The following is a 19,204-nucleotide window of genomic DNA, read 5'->3' on the forward strand; positions in this document are numbered from 1 at the left end:
ATAAAATTCTAAACATTTATCAGTTTCCTTCTTCAACTTTTTTTAAAATCTGATCATTTTTACAAAATAACTTTACGACATCGCGAATATTTGTGAAAAATACTGCACTTGAAGAGTCGCAAAACGAATCCTGTAATAATTTATTTCAATGCATTCAAAAACTGTACCAATTTCGATAATTATCACTTGAAAATGCACGCCGAATGACAGGATGGAAGTAATGCTCGCAAGGTGCTGGAGATTTCGCTCATCGCCGAGAACACATAGAGAGAAGCAGCTTGTGAAAGCATGCCAGAAGGGAGCCAGCTCGACGCGCTCGCAGACGACACGGTAGGAGCGAGCAGCGTGTTAACACCGCGTGTTGCGTTTGTAAAGCGACGGACGGATTGCAAACGGACAGAAGTGGAGAAACACCGGGATTATCGCTGGCGATCGTGCGCAACGTTCGATAATCCGCACCAGACAACCTGTGTGTTCCGTCTGTGGTCCACCAGCACCGGCCAGACTTGCCATCCTTTTTTCTAATCCAATTAACGCGCATTGATAATAAATTGGATATATTGAATATATTGTACAATATGACAAATTTGAAAAATTGAAGATGAAAGATTAGAGACAATAATTTCTCGTGGAGAAATATTTAAATATTTTATTAGAACAAACCGGTGCCAGTAGCTCTCCTCCTGCCTTTTCCCCCCCTTCCCCCTGTCAGAAAAATGACGACATGCTGAAAAGCTCTTATCTCCCAGTATACGTTACCTGAGGCCTCAGAAATCATATAAAGGCGGACGCACGTTGCGATCGCACGACTTTAGCTTATCGATAAATCAAACGTGGACAGTATACATATGTATACTTAGCGTACTTAGCGTATATATATATAATAGGTAGATGCGGTGTGATAACGTTAATATGCACGAATATATATATAGGTATAATATACACTATATAGAGAAGTCAAAAATGCCCTCGAGAAGATACGTGGAAAAGTATCCTTTTTTTTGGTAGGTACCTGAAACACCGTGACAATAGCCCAGAGTAACGAGTCAAAGTTTTTCCTATCACACTCGACGTCAGAGCTGCCTTTCATCGTTTCACAGAATTTGCAACCAAACAGGTTCATCCCGAGAATACTACAACACAACGAAACGTGCAATGTACTTTCTTATCCATATATATATGTATATATATACGTAGACCGAGATAAAATGAGAAAGAATGAAAAAACAGAGAAAGAGAGAGAGAGAGAGAAAGAGATAGAGAGAGAAAAAGAGAGGGGTAAAGCTCGATCAAAACAGAAATCGCGATTTGTAAAGCGTGATTCGGCCAAGTAGCTAATCAGTCCAAAATGTATATATACAAAGTGTCCCAGAGCTTCTGGAATATGTCCCTCCAGCCACAAATTCTCTTTAACGAGAAACTTTACGGGACTTGGTTCTATCATAAGCACTTTTTTCATTTTTAAACAGTATCTTAGGAAGATAGAAAGCATTAAATTAAAAATCTTCTTACGTAAAGTTTGTTGGGATTAATTAATTCGCAAAAGCTCCGCACAAAATAACACTTAATATTTATGATGTGTATAACTAACGATTATTAAATATTCCAGTCATGGTTGAACGGGCATATCGCAGTTCCGTGACACTTCATATACAACGTAATCTAGCCGTAATACGACGAAAGCACAGAATCGATGGAACGACATCCTTTCGCAATTCTTACATCATAAAGTAAGTGCACATTCGCGTACACGATGTATCTCATAAAAGAAGACGCGGCGATACTGATCTTTAGAGACGCTCGAGAGAACCAGATGCCTTCGGATCGATGCTGACATAAACTTTCGTCGTATCTCGTAATCTGAAACCTTGGCCGAGTAAATGCGATCTTGCTTGCCATCCCGATGCAAGTACACCGTGACTATCCGTTATTTAGTGCTCGCACAAGACGATCGGGAAAGGTCCTCTAAAGCGGATCTTTCGAAACTCCATTCGCGTCTTGCGGCCAAAGGAAGATGCAAACACCTAGAAACGGCCGTCGAAGAGGTATCTACGGATCGGCGCGCAGAGACGTATTCGCGAACGTATTTGCATATGTAGAACTTTGTATTTGGTTTCAAAAGTTCGCTTTACCTTGAAGAGAGTTTTGGACGGGAAAAGATCGTACGAATTTACGTCAGCGAATTGCGCGACGTTGCCGAATATTTCTTCTTGTTTCTTTTTTTCTTTACAACTTCTCGAAAAGACTACACGGAAACTTCAACATACGATGAAACACTAGTTTTGACATGTTTTAGTCGAAAAAGTATCTAAAAGCGCTTTTGATGTCATGATTGTTTAAGGGAAACATCTTTATTACAATTAGATGAACATTTTAAAATGACAATTGAAATAATTAAACTGAATAAAATTGATGCAAACAGCTGCTAAATATAAACTGATTAAAAGATTTCAATTTTATATTTTTTGCGTTTAATTATCTAAATTTAATTCTTCCAAATTTGTCTCGATATTTTGTTTTTATTATAAATGCCGCGTGAAAATATTTTATCAGGATAATCAGGATAATCAGGATAATCAGGACACCATATGGCTAGAAATTAATCGAATCATGCCCGAATACAGCCAATGTCGCGTCTACGTCTCTGTGGCAGATATCGAGCAATCAGTTGCAATATCGAGATCGCAATAGCGAGGGCGGCGGCTGCGGCGGGCGGCAAATCGGCCATCGAACGGTCGTAAAACGCGCCGTAAACGCACGGATGTATACAGCGGGAAGTCCTACGCAGCATGAACGAGATATATATATGTATATATAAGTATATGTATATAAATCCTGCAGAGGTATATGTCGAACATTCGCAAGCTGTTCTAATATCGAGGGCCACACCGAGGCGCACGCACTTAATATAAGGCGCTCAGAGTAGCAAGAAAGAGAGAGCGACAGCGGGAGAAGTTCACTTGAAAATACATGAAAATAAATTAAGACTGAATAGATATATATATATATACATATAGCCCTTCATACTCGTCGCTAAGACGTCCAGCATAAAAGCATCATGCACACACATGTAAATATATATTCATATACGTATATATATATTTATATATAGATATATCTTCTAAGATAAAACGTCGAAAGTACGTTCGATGCCTCAAGCCATAAAAGGGGAAGGCCGACAGCAGGAAGGCCTCCCCCCGTAATAGATCGTGCCAACAAATACCATCGTCATTACCATTAACAACGTCAGAAAATATATGCCGCTCAAAGAAACGCTAGGAGACGCGAGAACACGGGACAACTGCTGGTAAACTTCGAAAATTTCTATATATATATATGTGATATGCATTAACTGATGGCGGCTCATACGCCGCGCGGAAATAAAGTAAAAGCGAATAAAAGTAGAAGAGAAAGGTATGAACGGAAGACAGTCACCTAAATGTAGGCCTCGGCTCGAAGAGCAGCGGCGCGCGATTTGCTCCTGAAGCTCGAAAGCTCGTAGAAGCGAGCAAGAAGCTACTTTCGAAATATCGAGCGTCGATGAAACTTTTATCAGCATCGCTGTTACCCAAGTGTTATTGTGCAGTCAAGTCCAAAACGATCAATGAATTATCAATGAAGAAGAAGAAAAGAAATCATTATATTTGACATATAGTATTTTAAATTAGCCATTATTATCTATGAAATTTTTTAAATATAAAACATTTTTCAGAGATTACTGTTATCTTTCAAGATTTTTAAAAAGACTTTCCTCAACTGAAAAGAATTTTTAAGAGAGTTACAAGAATTCGAAAGCTGTGATATATTTTACGTTTATAAAGCCGATAGATGACAGTGATAAAATTTGTTTATCAAACATAGTTTTCATTACCAATCGGTCCGTGACGGAAATGATATAATATCTCTCTCATTATTATGAAACGCACAAAGACCATCGGAACCCTTTCACGGTTTTCGCGTAAATAGAATATTCGATATTGTTATGGGAGCGATACGTGTCGTCATCATCGACGCTTCATATTTCAAAGCGCTTGCTCAATATGTTTGACAATACCTATCGGCAGTTTCGTAACTTCGATCCGCCTTGCCAGACATGCAAACGTTACTAGGCTGATGAGGTGATAATTAGAACAGGAAGACGCGGTAGCGCCCGGTAATCCGACGTGTAAACGCGATACGCGGCTTCGGTCGATCAGGTTCCTCGCGGTCATCGAACGGACGGACTCGTCGGACGAATCTCATCGGCAATGACACCGACACGCGAAGTAGACGAAGACCACACACACACACGCACACACATAAAAAAAAGGAAAAGAAAACGGAGAGAAGACCCGGCGATGCGGGCGCGACGCCCGGGATTCCGGCGGCGTCGAATTTCGCGGACGAGGATAAGAACGGCGACTTACCTGAATATAAAGATGAAAAGTACTAAAAGAGAAAAGAATACGGCAACGTTATCCATGGTGCGCAGCATCACGAAGAGCTGTCGTCGCAGGTTGGGCAGGAACCGCACCAGCTTCAGGATCCTGAGCAGGCGGAAGGTGCGCAGAACACTCAGACCGGAACTGCCACCGCGCTCTTCCACGACTGCCTGGCACAACTCGACCGCACTGGAAATGCGATGCACGAGTGCTTAGCTCGTCGTATTTGTTCGCGAAAGGCTTTATGAGAGAGCTATAACCGTCCGTAACAGTTTTCTCGTAAAACGCGGATGCGACTATGAAACTTAACGACCGCGCTGACATACACGCGACGGTGCAGATGCATTTTATAACGTATTAATATTGCAGTAGCGTTCATTCGACGCTATTTGTGCATAAACATCGCTGTTATCTTATAATATAATATGTGCCAATATATTTAGCACTGTACTGTTTATATAAAATAAGAAGAGATAAAAAGTTTACGAAGGAAATTATCTTACCTGAGGACGACGACGATACCGTCGAAGACATTGAAGCCGTTGCTGATATAACCGAACGGGCCTTCCGCTATTACCTTAAGCAACATTTCCACCGCGAAGATTGCCGAGAACACAATGTTGCTTATCTCAACAGCCACTGTTAATTGTTCCGGCTGCATGTACGCAACGAGATAATTGTAATTACACTTCACGGAGCAATAAAGGGGTCACAAAAGCTAAAGGGTACTCGGCGGAGAATAATTACAGTAATTATACGTAATAGCTTCTACTTTGCAGAAAGTATCGCCAAACTTGGAAATTTAATAGGAAAGTAACATAATAATCATATCGCAACGGGAGAATGTGAAATGTGATACTTAAAATCGAATGAGGAGTCACCTGATTGTGATACTCGATTCCCATGCTCATAGTGTTAATGAGGATCGCCAGAAGAATACCCTGCTGAAAGTATTTGTGCTCGACAAGCTTCTTGATCCACCGCCTCATGCAGCGCAGCGTGCAGATGCAGCAGCTCACGGAGCGTCCGAAAAATCGTCTCGCCCGCGAGATCTTCTGCCACTTTTCGCCGTCTTCCGGCCACTGTTCGCCACCCTGCAGCTCGCAGCAACAGGAACAATTATCAACGTCGGATGTTAACCACTGCGTGCGGTCCTCCAGCGTGATGTGACGATCTGTTATACCTGTTGAACACCCATTGATTCGTTCTCACATTTCTCTCTTCTCTTTTTATTTGACGCAAACAGTTTTATTCAGCCGTTTATTATTTCCAAGGTTTCCGAGTTTATCATTTCCCGTTAAAAGGATTTCAAACATCACGGATGTGTTCGAAAGCATTTAGGAATCAGAGGACTAATAATATTTAAAAAATTTAATATTATTATTACAAAATTTTATCACTTCAAATATTTTAATTTCGATATTTTTCAGGAATGTATGTAATGATATTTTTATATTAAAAAATCCAAGGAATTTTTAAAATTTGCAATTAAGTGATAAATCGAATTCGTCGTATAAAAGGTATGAACTTGCCTTTCGTAAGAGAGTTTAGAAACGAATCGAGGGCTAATTGACCGGTGGGTAGGGCAGCGCTGAGAGCACCGCTGAGAGCCAGCAACTCCTGACACGTCATGGCCTCGTTGCCACCAAGTTCGGCTTGCATCTACGACGATACATATCTTGTATAAGAAAGACAGAAGCTATTCGATTCACGATACAATCTCTTCAAACTTAATAATATAAAAATATACTCGTATTTATACAATATGTGGATTATTTAGTTTTTCGATAAACAATTTATTTGAGAGAAATTAATATTTAACACAGTTATCACAAATTAATAATTATTAAACAAATTGTATCTCAAATCGAATGAAAAAAATAGCCGATGTTTTTAATGAAACCGCAATTAGTTATAATAAAAATGCACGCGCCAAGTCCGCGAAATCGATCTGCATGTAGCGTGGCAGTGAAAATTACCTGTACGTGGTCCGGCAGCGGACTGGACCAAACGTTACCATCGCCCGTCTGCGTCATCTTCTCGCTCGAGCATACGTTACGTTCGCCCGGCATCACCGTCCCCGGCTGCAACGCATTCCCGACATTATTGCTGCCATGGAGCAGTACCACGTCGCTAAACATTACGCTGCTTCTTCTCCGATAATGCGTACATGGTGGACTCAACAACGTGCTGTTCGTCTAAAAGGCGATAATCAAGCATACATTATGCGTGTTACAAACTACAACCGGCGCTCTCTCTCGTAACCGTTCTCGGCCCAAACTTGTAGCATTAAGGGAAGAAACTTTATGCACGATTTCGTCGTACCTAAATCATCTATATTCGAACGTACTTTTTATTACCGGAGATAAAAGTACCGATCTAATACTATGAAACGTAAACGCTATATAATGTTCTTCTACATGCGAAGCATGTCTGATCGCTATGCGATACCACTACTACCGGTACAAAGCGAAAGACAAATATCAGCGAAGAGAATAACTGAACGGGAAGAGCGCTAAACGAGTCAATCTAAGATATCATCGCTTATCTAGAGCTGTCTACGAGAATCAAAGTCGTAACATTCTTAGAAAGTAAAGACTCGAGTGACGTGTGTGAGAAACAGTTGAGAAACAAAGTAATGTTATAATTTTCCAATAATAAAATTAATACTTACTTCCTCTCTTTTTTAACGATTTAATTATAATTAAATGAATTAAATAATTATTTAAAAATTATTATTGGAAAATTATTTCTTTGTCTAATTTATCTAATTTCGATTACGCCGCTTGACTTTAATGCATAAAAAGATCTCGTGACGTGTTCTCGCATGCATGACTGTATGTGATATACTTGCCTCGACTGGATTTCCGACGACGGCGTTGTCATTTCCGTTGCAGGACACGGAGGAGGCGCGATGTACGCTCAATCTGTGGCACATATTTGCAGAAGCCTCGGCCTCGGAAATCTCGGGGCTGGCGCGCGGCGCAGTACCCAAGTTTCCGCTGCCACCGACGCTATTACCGCCGGTCGTAGGCGTCGCGACTGCCACCGTCGATTGCACCAGAGGTGTGATCGTGGCGAAATCAGCGACAGATCCGCCGTTTCCATTGCCAGTTACTTGCAATTGCTGTTGTTGCTGCTGTTGCTGCTCCGCGTATTCCAGCGCAGCGAGAAGTCGCGGACACCTTCCATGATGCAGTCTTCTATCTGGATATGCATCGATTTCGAGAATTCGAGTCGAGGTCAATATTAACGTAGGATTTTGAGGAATTTTATTCTAAGTTCCTTGGTTAATCTTTTTAAGCTTGAAGCATTTTTCACTAAAAATTCCAACGCTGTACCGCAAGATAAAAGATACTTACCGCCCGGCACTCGATTCGGTCCGACAGCGGTGGCATTCGAGCGGAACGTCTGGCTCTGCTGCTCTTTGAGCAGATTCTGCTCCCGCTTCTGCTGTCTCCTGTACAGCCACAGGCGATACCTCTTCATCAGTCTTCGTTTACCCCGTCGCCAAAGGTGTCCGATGTATCTGAAAAGAGACGTTAAGTTGTCACACCCGCAGCCGTGATAAGACGACGCGGGTGCCGCGAATGAGCGCGAGACGTTCTCGAGGCGCAACAGCGACGAGTACCCACTTGACGATTTCGGCGTAACAAGTAGTAGGCTCCGAGGTATTCGTGGACGACGCGAGCGTCGAGGTCGAATGGTAGCGCGCGCGCTCCAATCGCATCCTCTCCATCTCCCGCTTCTTCGTCTCCGAGAATTGCGTCGCGATTACGACCAGGCATAGATTGATCATGAAGAACGAGCCGATCTGCAAACGCAGATTTTTCTTTAGTCCCCAAGTCTCTCGAGTATTTCGTAACACTCCACATTCATATTTCAAATTTGTGTCAAAGTTAAATCACAATTTGACCATTGTTAGATTGTATATATGAAAAGCGTGATTAAGAATCACAACGGCTACTATTTGCATTGTAGGAGTCTTCTTCTGGAAAGCAGTGTCCGTGAAAAATGAGAATGTAGAAAATAAGCGAATTATATTTTATATATATTTTATATATATTGCGCTCACACCGTGCAATTGGGAGGAAATGGACTTACGACTATCAGGAGGACGAAATATATCCAGTCCCAGAAGGAGTGGGCGTCTTGCACGTAATACATTATGTCCGTCCATCCTTCCAAACTAATTACCTATAAATCAACATGATTGCACTACTCAGCGTTACGGCGAAATAGTGACAAATGTGACAGAATAATTAACGAATAAATTTATATGTATCAAACATATTAGAAATCTACGTCTAAATTAATTAATCAATTAACTTAATTTTCGTAAAAGATCAGATAAAATTTATTTGGAAAAGTCATGCTACAGACATGTTGAAAGATATACATCGCGAATAAAGTTTTGTACATTTTTATGATCTAAAAACACGAAACATTATCGCTAGTCCATCACTCAATTCTGATAATATTTTATCAAATGGAAAGCAATTTGTCTTTAATATCGTCAATAATTTTTCTCACGACACTGTCGCAGAGTAATGTGCGCAATTCGCATTCACCGGCTTTCTGACGCCGCGGAAGTATTTTACTCAAATGGGGGAAATATTTCATGCCACGTGTCCGTACATATAAGTACGTATACGTATGAATTATTTGTTTCTGTACGAATGTAGAACGAATAAACGCTCACAAGAAATATGGCGACCCAAGCGAGACCGATGTTATCGAATGAAATTGTTCCTTGGAATGGATTGTTGCCCTGACCCTTGCACTCGGTGTAGTAGTAGTTCCAATTAACGCAGGTGTCATTGTTGATGAAGGTGACGTTACTGTTTGGCACAGCGGTATTGTTGCACACCACGTTCCCTGAATGCGAAAAACGTCGATCCGTTTGATCAAATAATAAAGTCGTGACAGATAAAAATAAGCGACAGACTTAAAATATTGAAAGAAAATTTGACTCTAAATTTATTAAACCTATAATTAAAGTTAAACTTAGGAACGTCTTGTGTAAAACACATCTGGATTATGGCGTTTGAAACCTTTTGTATAAGAAGATTAAATCATATGAAAGTATTAAATGTCAAATAATTGGAATTTCAAAGTATTTATTATATTAAATTGTTATATTGATATGAAATTTTATTACGACAGAAAATGCACTCACCTAACTTAAGCGGCGGCAGATTACTGCAGGAGTGCATCCCACTGTCGTCGGGACGCGAACAAATGTAATCCTGACCCTGATACTCGAAATACTTCTCCAGATCGCTGGAAAATCAACGAAGCAACGATTAAATCGATCTATGCACGTGGCTCGCATAGATCCTTAAGTTTAGAGACTTGCGACATATGCCTCATTATGCACGGATGCACTCCTCGCATGCTCTTCGCTTATGCGTACATTATATGTAAATATGCAGTGTTTGATAAAATATATATATAATATGTATATATAGCGTATATACATATATGTATACAGAGTAAATCACTTAAACTGTCATCTAAAATAACTTCTTATTTACTGATTTAAGGGGACCTATTGAAATAGAATAGATTGCGTTCTAAATAATCCATCAAGCCAGCGAATCTTATTTTTGGTACGCCTTGTATTTTCGGAGATATCAAGGTAACTTTGCATTTTAAACGACATCTTCTTTCAGTGTCATGTTGCTAAAAATGAAAAAAATCATTCAACAATACACTACAATATTATTTTGACTTCAAACTCCAACACATTTCTCAAATAAAAAAATTTATGCCCCAAATTGTAAATCATAAATTACTTTAGGTGACGGTTTCCAGTGAATCGTTTTATATATGTATATATATATATATATATATTCATATATTCATGGTATATATAATATACAGAGTGTCTCGTGAAATATTACCGGAGGAGCTTCCAGTGCGGCTTCTCTTGCGTAAATGGATACTCGAACCGAAAATATGTAAATGCAATCGATCGAAGTAGGCTTCGAGCTATAGGTTCCGAAGGTATATGCATTCGAATGAAGGCTAATCGTAAACGACCTACGCCGCGCAAATCATTGTCAGCGTGACGCGGCTATGGCATTGGTACGCAAAACAAATCGATACGTGTTTAACATACCGTTCACTCCGAGATTGCTTCGAATAAAGCGTGCACCGCGCGGAAAATCGGGCGCGTTTCCCCGTCGGCCTTGTCGTGCTTACACTTTCGACCCTGTTTATACCACTGGTCTGACAGCTCGCCCGATGAGATTCTCGGACACCTCGTATAGTATATGTACACATATAGATGCTGATGTACAACGTACGTGCGCAACGATTGAGAGAGATATAGGCAAATGCAGATACCGACACGAGTTTGCGTGCACGCGGCTGGTATTACGCCGAAAATAGTCGGCGGAAAAGAAACACAATTAACTTTCCTCACACGAAGATCGCAGTATCGCGTCGTTAATATCACGGATATCGAAAAATGAAGTTTCTAACTAATTGAAGATTGTAAGACACACTAATACAGTATTATATGAAAGAAATATCGAACTCTTCGAATGGCTGCAATGTTGCGATCGTTTAATATGAATGACAATATGATAAGTAATCATTTAATATTATTACAATTACATACACTTTAAGAGCCGTGTAACGACAATACGGAAAAATGAAACACCGATGGCATTCATGTGCGGATGTAATCCTCAACGCATGAAACGAGGATAAATAATGTTTCAAGTTTTACTGAAAATACCTAGTTTCCCTATTTGATGTTGTCTCTTTGGGGTGGGAAAATACTGTGCTATCTTTCTTCAAGCTCGATTATATTCCTCTATCACGATATGTCGTCTTTTATTTTGAATTCCCGGACATCTTCGTGATTGATAATGCTGTCTTCGCGGTAAAATATAAATGATTGATTTCACATTGCTTCGCATTGATATTTTTCAATTTTATGACAGCGTCGTAAAATATCATATTTTTTATTTATATGAATTTTATATTTTTCGTGCAAAATACATCATGATACAATTTAATCGAATAGAAAAAAATTGAGCGATAGAGGAATATTGCATTATTAATGTTGTACTTTTTTAAATAATGCGACATGATTTTATATTATCTAAACGCACGCTACATATGCTTAATCGGCAGTGTGCACGTGATCGCTTGTGCTCTCCTTAATTTGCGTGTCATAGCGCGGCATAGACGTGCTTCACTCGTTTGTGCTGGCTGTGCTGATCGTGCCGTCGCTCTAGATCCTCTCGTATATATTTATAAGGTGACCAGATGTCCTACTTTTAAACAATATATCCCGTATGACCGCACAATCTCCATAAAGTTTCGCTTTGTCGCTACGACAAACTTGTATTCGTACTTATATCTCGGTGCAAAAATTAATTTACAAAGAAACACATGAAATATAAGACTGCGAGGAGATTTTTGAAACTGGCCACGAAGATGTCACGCGCAGGAACACGGAAATAACCGTGATCAAACGCAATCCGAGGATTTTAGCTTTATTGATACGTGGATATTCTTTTAAGAACAAGTGCGCACTTGACTTGCTCAAGAATTACGAGCTGATATCGCTTCCAGGGCCAGAGGCTCCAGCGCTGCGCTACACCAGAGCGCGGGAACGGCAGTAACGCCGGTGCAGAAGTCGATAAACGTTCGAAAATAGCTGCTACGTATACCGGAATAGACCGCGCGAGCACCGCGCGTTTAATTAGCTCTCTGGGCTTGGGGCTTCGAGCCTTATGGAGCCTACATCTCTCGCTACGCTATCGCGCTATGCAAGTTGGAGGAATTGAAACAAAACTCCGTTGTCGGAAGGGCACACGTGCGCGCATACGCGAGACAAGAATTGCAAGTATGCATCTAGGACGGTGGATCTTAAAATGCACGACCGAAGCTTCCCGTTCTTTCAACCGGTCGCAATCGTGTTCGACGTTCCAGCGAACGGGAGCGAAACGTTCTGTGAATACGTGAAAATCTAAAATTTGACTCGGTTTATAGTGACGTAACGTCACCGATGCACAGAGCGCCCAGCAATACACGCGTCCATAACCCAGTTAGTAAGATTCTTCGAGAAATGTAAAGCTGATCTTTAAAAAAATGCTGAATTATTCTTCATTCGCAAACAATTGAAAATAAATAATCTATTATTAAGTCTAATATCAACTTCAAATTGCTCCAAAAATTCCACTATTTAGCGCACGAAACACGGTGTTCAGGACCACCCCGTACAACGGAATTACACTATCGTGAAAGCGGTGCGATGTAGTGAAACCACAGAGACCACCGATGCCACACACAGTTGCTTAAACGATAGTTCACATATGCAGAAAGCGTCGTTCCGCTTATCGGCTAGAGACACGCTGAGAGAGGACAAAATAGAGTGGCACAAAAGAGAGAAGGAGTGAATGTGAGAGAGTAAGAGGCGAGCCACACGAGATCATATCAGGAGTGTGTATTCAGAGCAGAGAGAGGAAGAGAGAGAGCGAGAGCGAGAGAGAGAGGGGTAAGAACATCGACTCGTGCATCGAAGTAACCGAGGAGATCCTGAAGTGTCGGAGCGCAGTAATCGCGTGGAAGCGTCGGAAGTTTCGAGTCGCCGACAAATTGCGGACTCTCTCCTCCATCATCGTGTATACAACAGGCCGTATCACAGAGAAACGTTGGTGCTAACGCTAGACGATCGGTGAAGTAGCCCCGGACAGTAAAATACTATTTCGACGTTTCAGAAGGGTTGATTTCACGCTTCTCGCACGGGGATCTTGAAACCATCCTCGATTGACAGCCAGTAGCACCCAAAACAGTATTTTATTCGTCATTCGGCCGAGTCGTCATGCTCTATGTGAGTACACACTACGGTACAGACGCACACTGGTACAGTGGTTAAGAGAAGAGTGAAGAAGAGAGTGAGAGGGAGAAAGAAGGGGGAAGAACGGGAAGAGAGTGAGAGAGATAATAGATACATATGCACATCACGTATGGTTGCATGTATATACATATATGTACATTTGGATGACACGTGTATATATACTCTGTGATTCATACAGGTATGTATTATTGAGAGAAAGAGAGAGAGAGAGAGAGAGAGAGAGGGAGAGAGAGAGAGAGAAATATATATGTATGTACAGCACATTGTTCTCTACTAGAGCTTACTAAATGCGTGATCGAACCGAGTACTCGTTCCAGAGTAACCTGCAACAGCGAAACAATAGCCTGTCACTGCCTCCCTGGGAGTCATGTACTTACATGTCTAGTTTCTTTTTAGTCACGAGGAGAAAAAGAGAGAGGGACAGGAATAGAAAGAGCAAGAGAAAGAGAGTGAGAGAAAGAAAGAGAGAGGAGAATTAGAGCATTTTACAGATTGCCTAACGTGATGTTCCTCTAAAGCGAAAGTTGAGGAAGTAGAACATACTGATCCATCCAGAGCTTTTCACGAACTTTTCCTCTGTTCCTTTCGCCACCCATATTGTTCTCGTCTAAAACGCGCCAACACAGTTTCAAATCGACATTTAAAGACTTGACAAAAAAAGTTGCTGTAAGTATTACATTTTTAAAATAATTTCTCAAGTTCATTCTTAAAACTATTTTCTCATTGAAAAGAATCGATTCTATGTGTCGAGGTTAATAGCAAAGGCGACATGGATGCTATATTTATAAGATTATTTATTATAAGATTAATGTAGGAAGAAGATGTGAAGATTAGCTATTCTTTGCACTCTTTAAAATAGTTGAATATTATTTAGAAAAGTGTCTTCTCCTGGAACTTTTATAGCTGACGCTTACAGCCTGTTGTGCGTCAAGCCTTTAATTTATGCACTTAAGTTTCCAAATCAGCTATAAAAAATTACAAAGTATTGTTTAAAAAAATGTATCTTTTTAATATATATCGCACAGACTCTAGAGGCGCAATAAATATTTCTACAAAAAAAAAAGTAAAAAATGTAAAAACTGTAAAAAGAAAAAGTACCAGATACCAGTTACGTGTTACGTGTTACTTTCGTAGGATTATTTGTGATAAACGTAACAATGTATACGTAAATATTAGGTGTTTAATTATCCGTTTCCGTGATCAGCTCCGAGAGAGTGATATCTTGCGGATGGTTTTGTGATAAGCCGAGCGGAGTAAACGCGAGTCACGGAGTTTGCATTGTATTACGGACAGATATCGATGCCTGGTACAAGCGGATTGAGAGTAAAATACTGGCGCAGAGAAGTACTGGCGAAAGACAGAGAGCGAGAGGAGTAAGAGAGCAGAGCGTTAAATTTACAGCGAGAAAAATTCGGCAAGCGATGCTGCTTTGCGACAACTCGAACTACTCGCCATGCAATCTGGATATATCGGACTGGTTGGGTCCTCGCGCGATCGAACCGCACGAACAAATCATTTACTACTCGATGCTGAATCGCGTGTACAACCATCTGCGGTCGGTTCACCGCGCTCTCGGACCTTTTGACTATCGCATTCGCGCACCCTCGTAAATCCCATAACGAAAATCCCGGAGGAACCCGGCACAATAACGATCGCTTTACGCGATGAAAACAAACTGCAGGCGATTGTCAAATCGAGACAATACGTCCAAGCAAAAATTCTGGCAAAAAACTGTGTTTTAGAATAATAGAAACTTTGTGCAATAGTGTGTTTTTTGAATATGGTAAACGTTAATATCCCTAATGAAATGTAAAATGAGAATTTCCATTCCCACGTTATTTCGCACACAGGAGCGTAGCGTTTACCGTACTCGACGTATGTTATTGCAAAAGCGCTGAAAATAGAAACTTTGTGCGAGAGTGTGTTATGGACATGGCAAACGTTGATTTCATCTAAATTCGCAATTTTTACAATGCAATTCGTACTTATTAAGTAAAAATTGTCGCGGTTGAATAATAATCTCTTATCACTGAAATATATTTTACCGTTTACCGTATTCGAAGTATCGCGAAAAATCTCAACAACAACGATTATCGTATGTGAGTCATTGAATTCCGCATGTTTTACCGTATCGCGGTGCCGCGCGCTGCGTTGCGCTTTTAAACTGCACAGCGATCGAAAGACAGACAGAGGAGGGAAAAAAAAATATGAGATGCGATGCAGTGTGAGGCGCAATAACGAGAAAAATTCGAAATCGAACATTCATAAAAATAGTCAACGAGTAGGCCGACCCAGGTTCTCGCCGACTTACTCGGGATACTTGATGTTGGGCAGGGCCTTGAGGAAGCAACGCTGGCGCAGTATTCCCTCCCACAGCTGCACACCGACGATACCGAATATGAAGAAGACGAAGAAGCACAGTAACAAGACGTTGCCCAGCATAGGAAGGGTGTCGAGCAGCAGCATCACCAGTATCCGCATACCTGTCGGAGATTTCGTAAAAATAACGTTTTATGCAGTGAACCTTGTCGATCAATTTATTGAGTTCTTTGAACCAAAACAGCAAAACGAATCTTCCACAGATATACTGGAATTGCTCGGTACTATTTTTATTCTTACTTTCTATACATATTCGTGGCAACTTGACAATATTATATGCAGCGTGACCAAAACTTTCTAAATTTAATTATAATGTCAAGCAAACTGACGAGATTTTAGTCTATTTATTTAGAAAAGATGCTTCTAGTGAAACCATTATTCAGTAACTTTTTAATATCTAATATTAAATGTTTCAATCGTTGATATTCGAATTTGAAAAGAATAATATCCCGCTGAGATTTCATATGAGATTGTTTATTAAATTCCAAGTTCTTTTTAAAAAGTCCGTTTTATAAGGAAAATCTTGGCTTGAAAATCTTGATATTAAGATAAAATATAGACCATTATAAACGTTGATACACAAGAATCTCTTATTAAAGTTCCAGAACAACTTGTACGCTGTACACATTTCACGCTGATGCAACTCAACCTTGAATTTCGATTTAATATCTGTATCTTCTTGCCAACTTTACTTGTTCATGGTTGATATGGTTACGTATACTTCTCTGCCTCCGCTTCGTTTCAATTTCAAGATGAAATCAACTGCGAATACGTCGCGATCTATAGACCAGAGATGTGCTCATGGCAATGCACCGTGAAATCGACAACGAAAGCAAACCGACGTTAACCGTCAAGCATCGAAATTTTTGATGTTTCACGAAGGTCTCGTACTTACTTGGTATTCGATTGATCGCTCGTAACGGCCTTAAAACCCTTATCGTTCGTATGGCTGACAGATTCATATTTTCCACGTTTAGGCAGTATTCCAAAGCGCTATAACCGAACCAAATCAAATAGATTCTTCTTTAGAATTGTCTTCCACTTTTAAGCTCTTTCAACATATTTTACCCAATAACATAATTTATCACAATAGTCTTTTAATAATTAAATAATACATAATATCTCACGCGATCTGTGTGCGTCATAAAATACATTTAATTAACTTAATTCATTTAGTATTGATTTCACATGAGAATTTAAAGAATTATATTAATTTATTCCACAATTATCTAAATGGAAAAAAATATATATATAATATTATGAATAAAAAATTTTATTTAACAAATTTTATGAATTATTATATAAAAAGATTAATATTGTTAAAGTTGTCATACATTGATTATCGCGCAAATTCTCGTAAATTTCGTAAATCCTTAAAGAGAGAATCAACTCAAATCAAAAGGTATAATCAAGTGTCCAAACGAAGTACTCACCCAGCCAGTACTATAAAGAAGTCTAATCTATTCCAGGAATCCGCGAGATAAGTTCCTTTACCGTAAATTCCCATCGCCACCATCTTTATGGTCATCTCCAGGGAGAAGAAGGCAAAAATGATATCATCGAACATCTGGAAGAATTAGGCGGGCGAACGTCGACTTGATTAGACAGGGTGTACGTAATTCGCCGTGATTGATTAAGGGCACTCTACCGAGGCGATTCGATTAACGGCCACGCCGTGTCAGTAATTTTCTCATCTCTTTCCCGTCTCCCGTCTCCTTCCCCCTTCTCGCTAGACTAATTGCGAGCCGGCCGGAATCCGTGTCAAGATGCGCAATCGATTAATTCGCTTATCGGCGGCGCTGTGTAATCACCATTGTTACACCGCGATTCCGCCGTGTAAGCTGACGTAATAGAATCGTAAATATTCCGATTACGATATCGGACTTGCTTTTCAGGCGTGCGAGCGTACAAATGCGAGGCGGTGGATCGCGGTAGCATTTCTTATGGAAATGGCTTTCAGTCAAATAAGCCCGGTACGCTCTGCTTCTTCAAATCCGATAACGCGGATTATCCGCTTCTTCCAGCCGGCTGGCGCGTTTCGCGAGATAAGTACGTACCTGCAGTATCTTACATCGATTCGTTACGCACTGGTCGTCCACGCACGGCTGGTACATCCCTAGCGTGATGCAGTTGAGAAGGATCACCATCATGCTCACCCTTTCGAACCACGTGAGTCTTTGTTAAGGGAAAATCGATATGTGCATGATATTTTTCATTTTTCCCCGCCAATTAAGGATAACAGATTGCAAGCGGATTACGCATCACTACGTTAAACTAACATAAAAGAGAATCTTTAAATATATATTGGAAATGTCGTTTGAAAAGTGTGCGAGATATATTGGAAACATTTTGCGCGCCATTCTGCGTTAACAGCTTTTCCTAATCTACTCACCGTAATTAAAGCATTTACAATTTTCATTACAAATAAATTACTTTCAATTTTCGCAACATACAAATAATTTTCACTGCCAGTTTGCTCGTGAAAATTATTTATTAAATGTTAAAATGCGGCAGAAAAGGCCACGTGATGACAGAAGTACAAGATCGTGTTTAAGAAAATTCTCATGTATCTGTCGAATAATCGTATGATTTGATTGTTAAAAGCGCAATCATGAATGATAATTGACAGAACGATGATCTCATTCCGGCAATTCGCAGTTTCCGCTGGTGTCGATCGATGAGACTCAGTTCACCGCTAATCGACACATCGATTATCGTTGCCAAGTGACTATCGCCTAAACATCGCGGTTCTCGCGCAGCGCGCGTCTTGATATGCATATGTCAAATAGACAAGTTGCGTGATTATATTGAATCACATTGTCGTATCTAATCGCGTGGCTCTAATCTTCGCGCGTGAAAAACTGTCGCTGACAAGTACACATTAATAAAGTATTACGATTCGACCATCGTTCCCACAATTCATTCAAATATTCCAATTCTTCAACATCGCGACACACAAGTGCTAACGTATAATTCAATATGAAGCTAAATCAGATTTGATAATTTGGATTTATGTGCAAGTGACACAGCGCAATATAAAATTAGTAGTTATCAGTAGTTGCTGCTTTGAACCGAGTTGTGATATTTGAGTATAAATGTAATTATTCATTAATCGCATGCAAATAATTAATTAATTGTTAATGCTTAATTTATTATATGTAAATATCACATTTTTGGCTTAATATGAAACAGAATTTATATTATATATAAATTTTATGTACATATTTATGGCATAACTCTTCAATTTTTATTTCTTAATAATCTTTATCAATCCTTTCACAACAGCTCTCACTTTTACTATTCGGAAATCGTTATCCAGTATCTCCTTTACTCGCTTACTACACCTTAAGACATGATGAAAATCTCAAGAATGCGGCTAGCACGCTATTCTTATGATAAATCGAATGCGTGCGAAACGCGCCGCAAGGATAAGTCACGACGTCAATCGATTTCCCGGTAAAAGCCGCGATTTATATTTCACCCTCAATTTGCTGATCTTCACGCTACTACATCATGCTCATCA

General features: G+C 40.0%; 1 protein-coding gene and 1 long non-coding RNA gene across 9 annotated transcripts in view; one reads left to right on the forward strand and one right to left on the reverse strand.

The window, feature by feature from the left end:
* LOC137000428 (uncharacterized) overlaps nucleotides 1-19,204 on the forward strand; it is a 63,934-nt gene that overhangs the window by 28,132 nt on the left and 16,598 nt on the right. The gene's annotated exons all lie outside the window — the stretch shown is intronic.
* Nucleotides 1-19,204, reverse strand: part of LOC105678752 (voltage-dependent T-type calcium channel subunit alpha-1G-like) — a 47,221-nt gene that overhangs the window by 16,788 nt on the left and 11,229 nt on the right. For 2 of the 6 annotated variants that reach the window (XM_012378332.2, XM_067356892.1), the window contains exons 2-17: nucleotides 17,739-17,850; nucleotides 17,115-17,248; nucleotides 16,577-16,674; nucleotides 15,614-15,785; nucleotides 13,587-13,625; nucleotides 9,601-9,704; nucleotides 9,124-9,299; nucleotides 8,526-8,618; nucleotides 8,057-8,235; nucleotides 7,784-7,950; nucleotides 7,276-7,628; nucleotides 6,401-6,619; nucleotides 5,954-6,083; nucleotides 5,303-5,604; nucleotides 4,925-5,076; nucleotides 4,407-4,610 (exon numbers count right to left, since the gene is read on the reverse strand). In XM_012378332.2, the coding sequence (XP_012233755.2) occupies nucleotides 4,407-4,610; nucleotides 4,925-5,076; nucleotides 5,303-5,604; nucleotides 5,954-6,083; nucleotides 6,401-6,619; nucleotides 7,276-7,628; nucleotides 7,784-7,950; nucleotides 8,057-8,235; nucleotides 8,526-8,618; nucleotides 9,124-9,299; nucleotides 9,601-9,704; nucleotides 13,587-13,625; nucleotides 15,614-15,785; nucleotides 16,577-16,674; nucleotides 17,115-17,248; nucleotides 17,739-17,850 (2,634 nt within the window). Of the gene's footprint in view, nucleotides 1-1,012; nucleotides 1,134-4,406; nucleotides 4,611-4,924; nucleotides 5,077-5,302; nucleotides 5,605-5,953; nucleotides 6,084-6,400; nucleotides 6,620-7,275; nucleotides 7,629-7,783; nucleotides 7,951-8,056; nucleotides 8,236-8,525; nucleotides 8,619-9,123; nucleotides 9,300-9,600; nucleotides 9,705-13,586; nucleotides 13,626-15,613; nucleotides 15,786-16,576; nucleotides 16,675-17,114; nucleotides 17,249-17,738; nucleotides 17,851-19,204 lie in introns of all 6 variants that reach the window. The other 4 variants (XM_067356896.1, XM_067356895.1, XM_067356894.1 and 1 more) reach the window with 3 other exon arrangements.

The sequence above is a fragment of the Linepithema humile genome, chromosome 6, assembly GCF_040581485.1.
Source record: "Linepithema humile isolate Giens D197 chromosome 6, Lhum_UNIL_v1.0, whole genome shotgun sequence".
In the NCBI taxonomy this organism is placed as follows: domain Eukaryota; kingdom Metazoa; phylum Arthropoda; class Insecta; order Hymenoptera; family Formicidae; genus Linepithema; species Linepithema humile.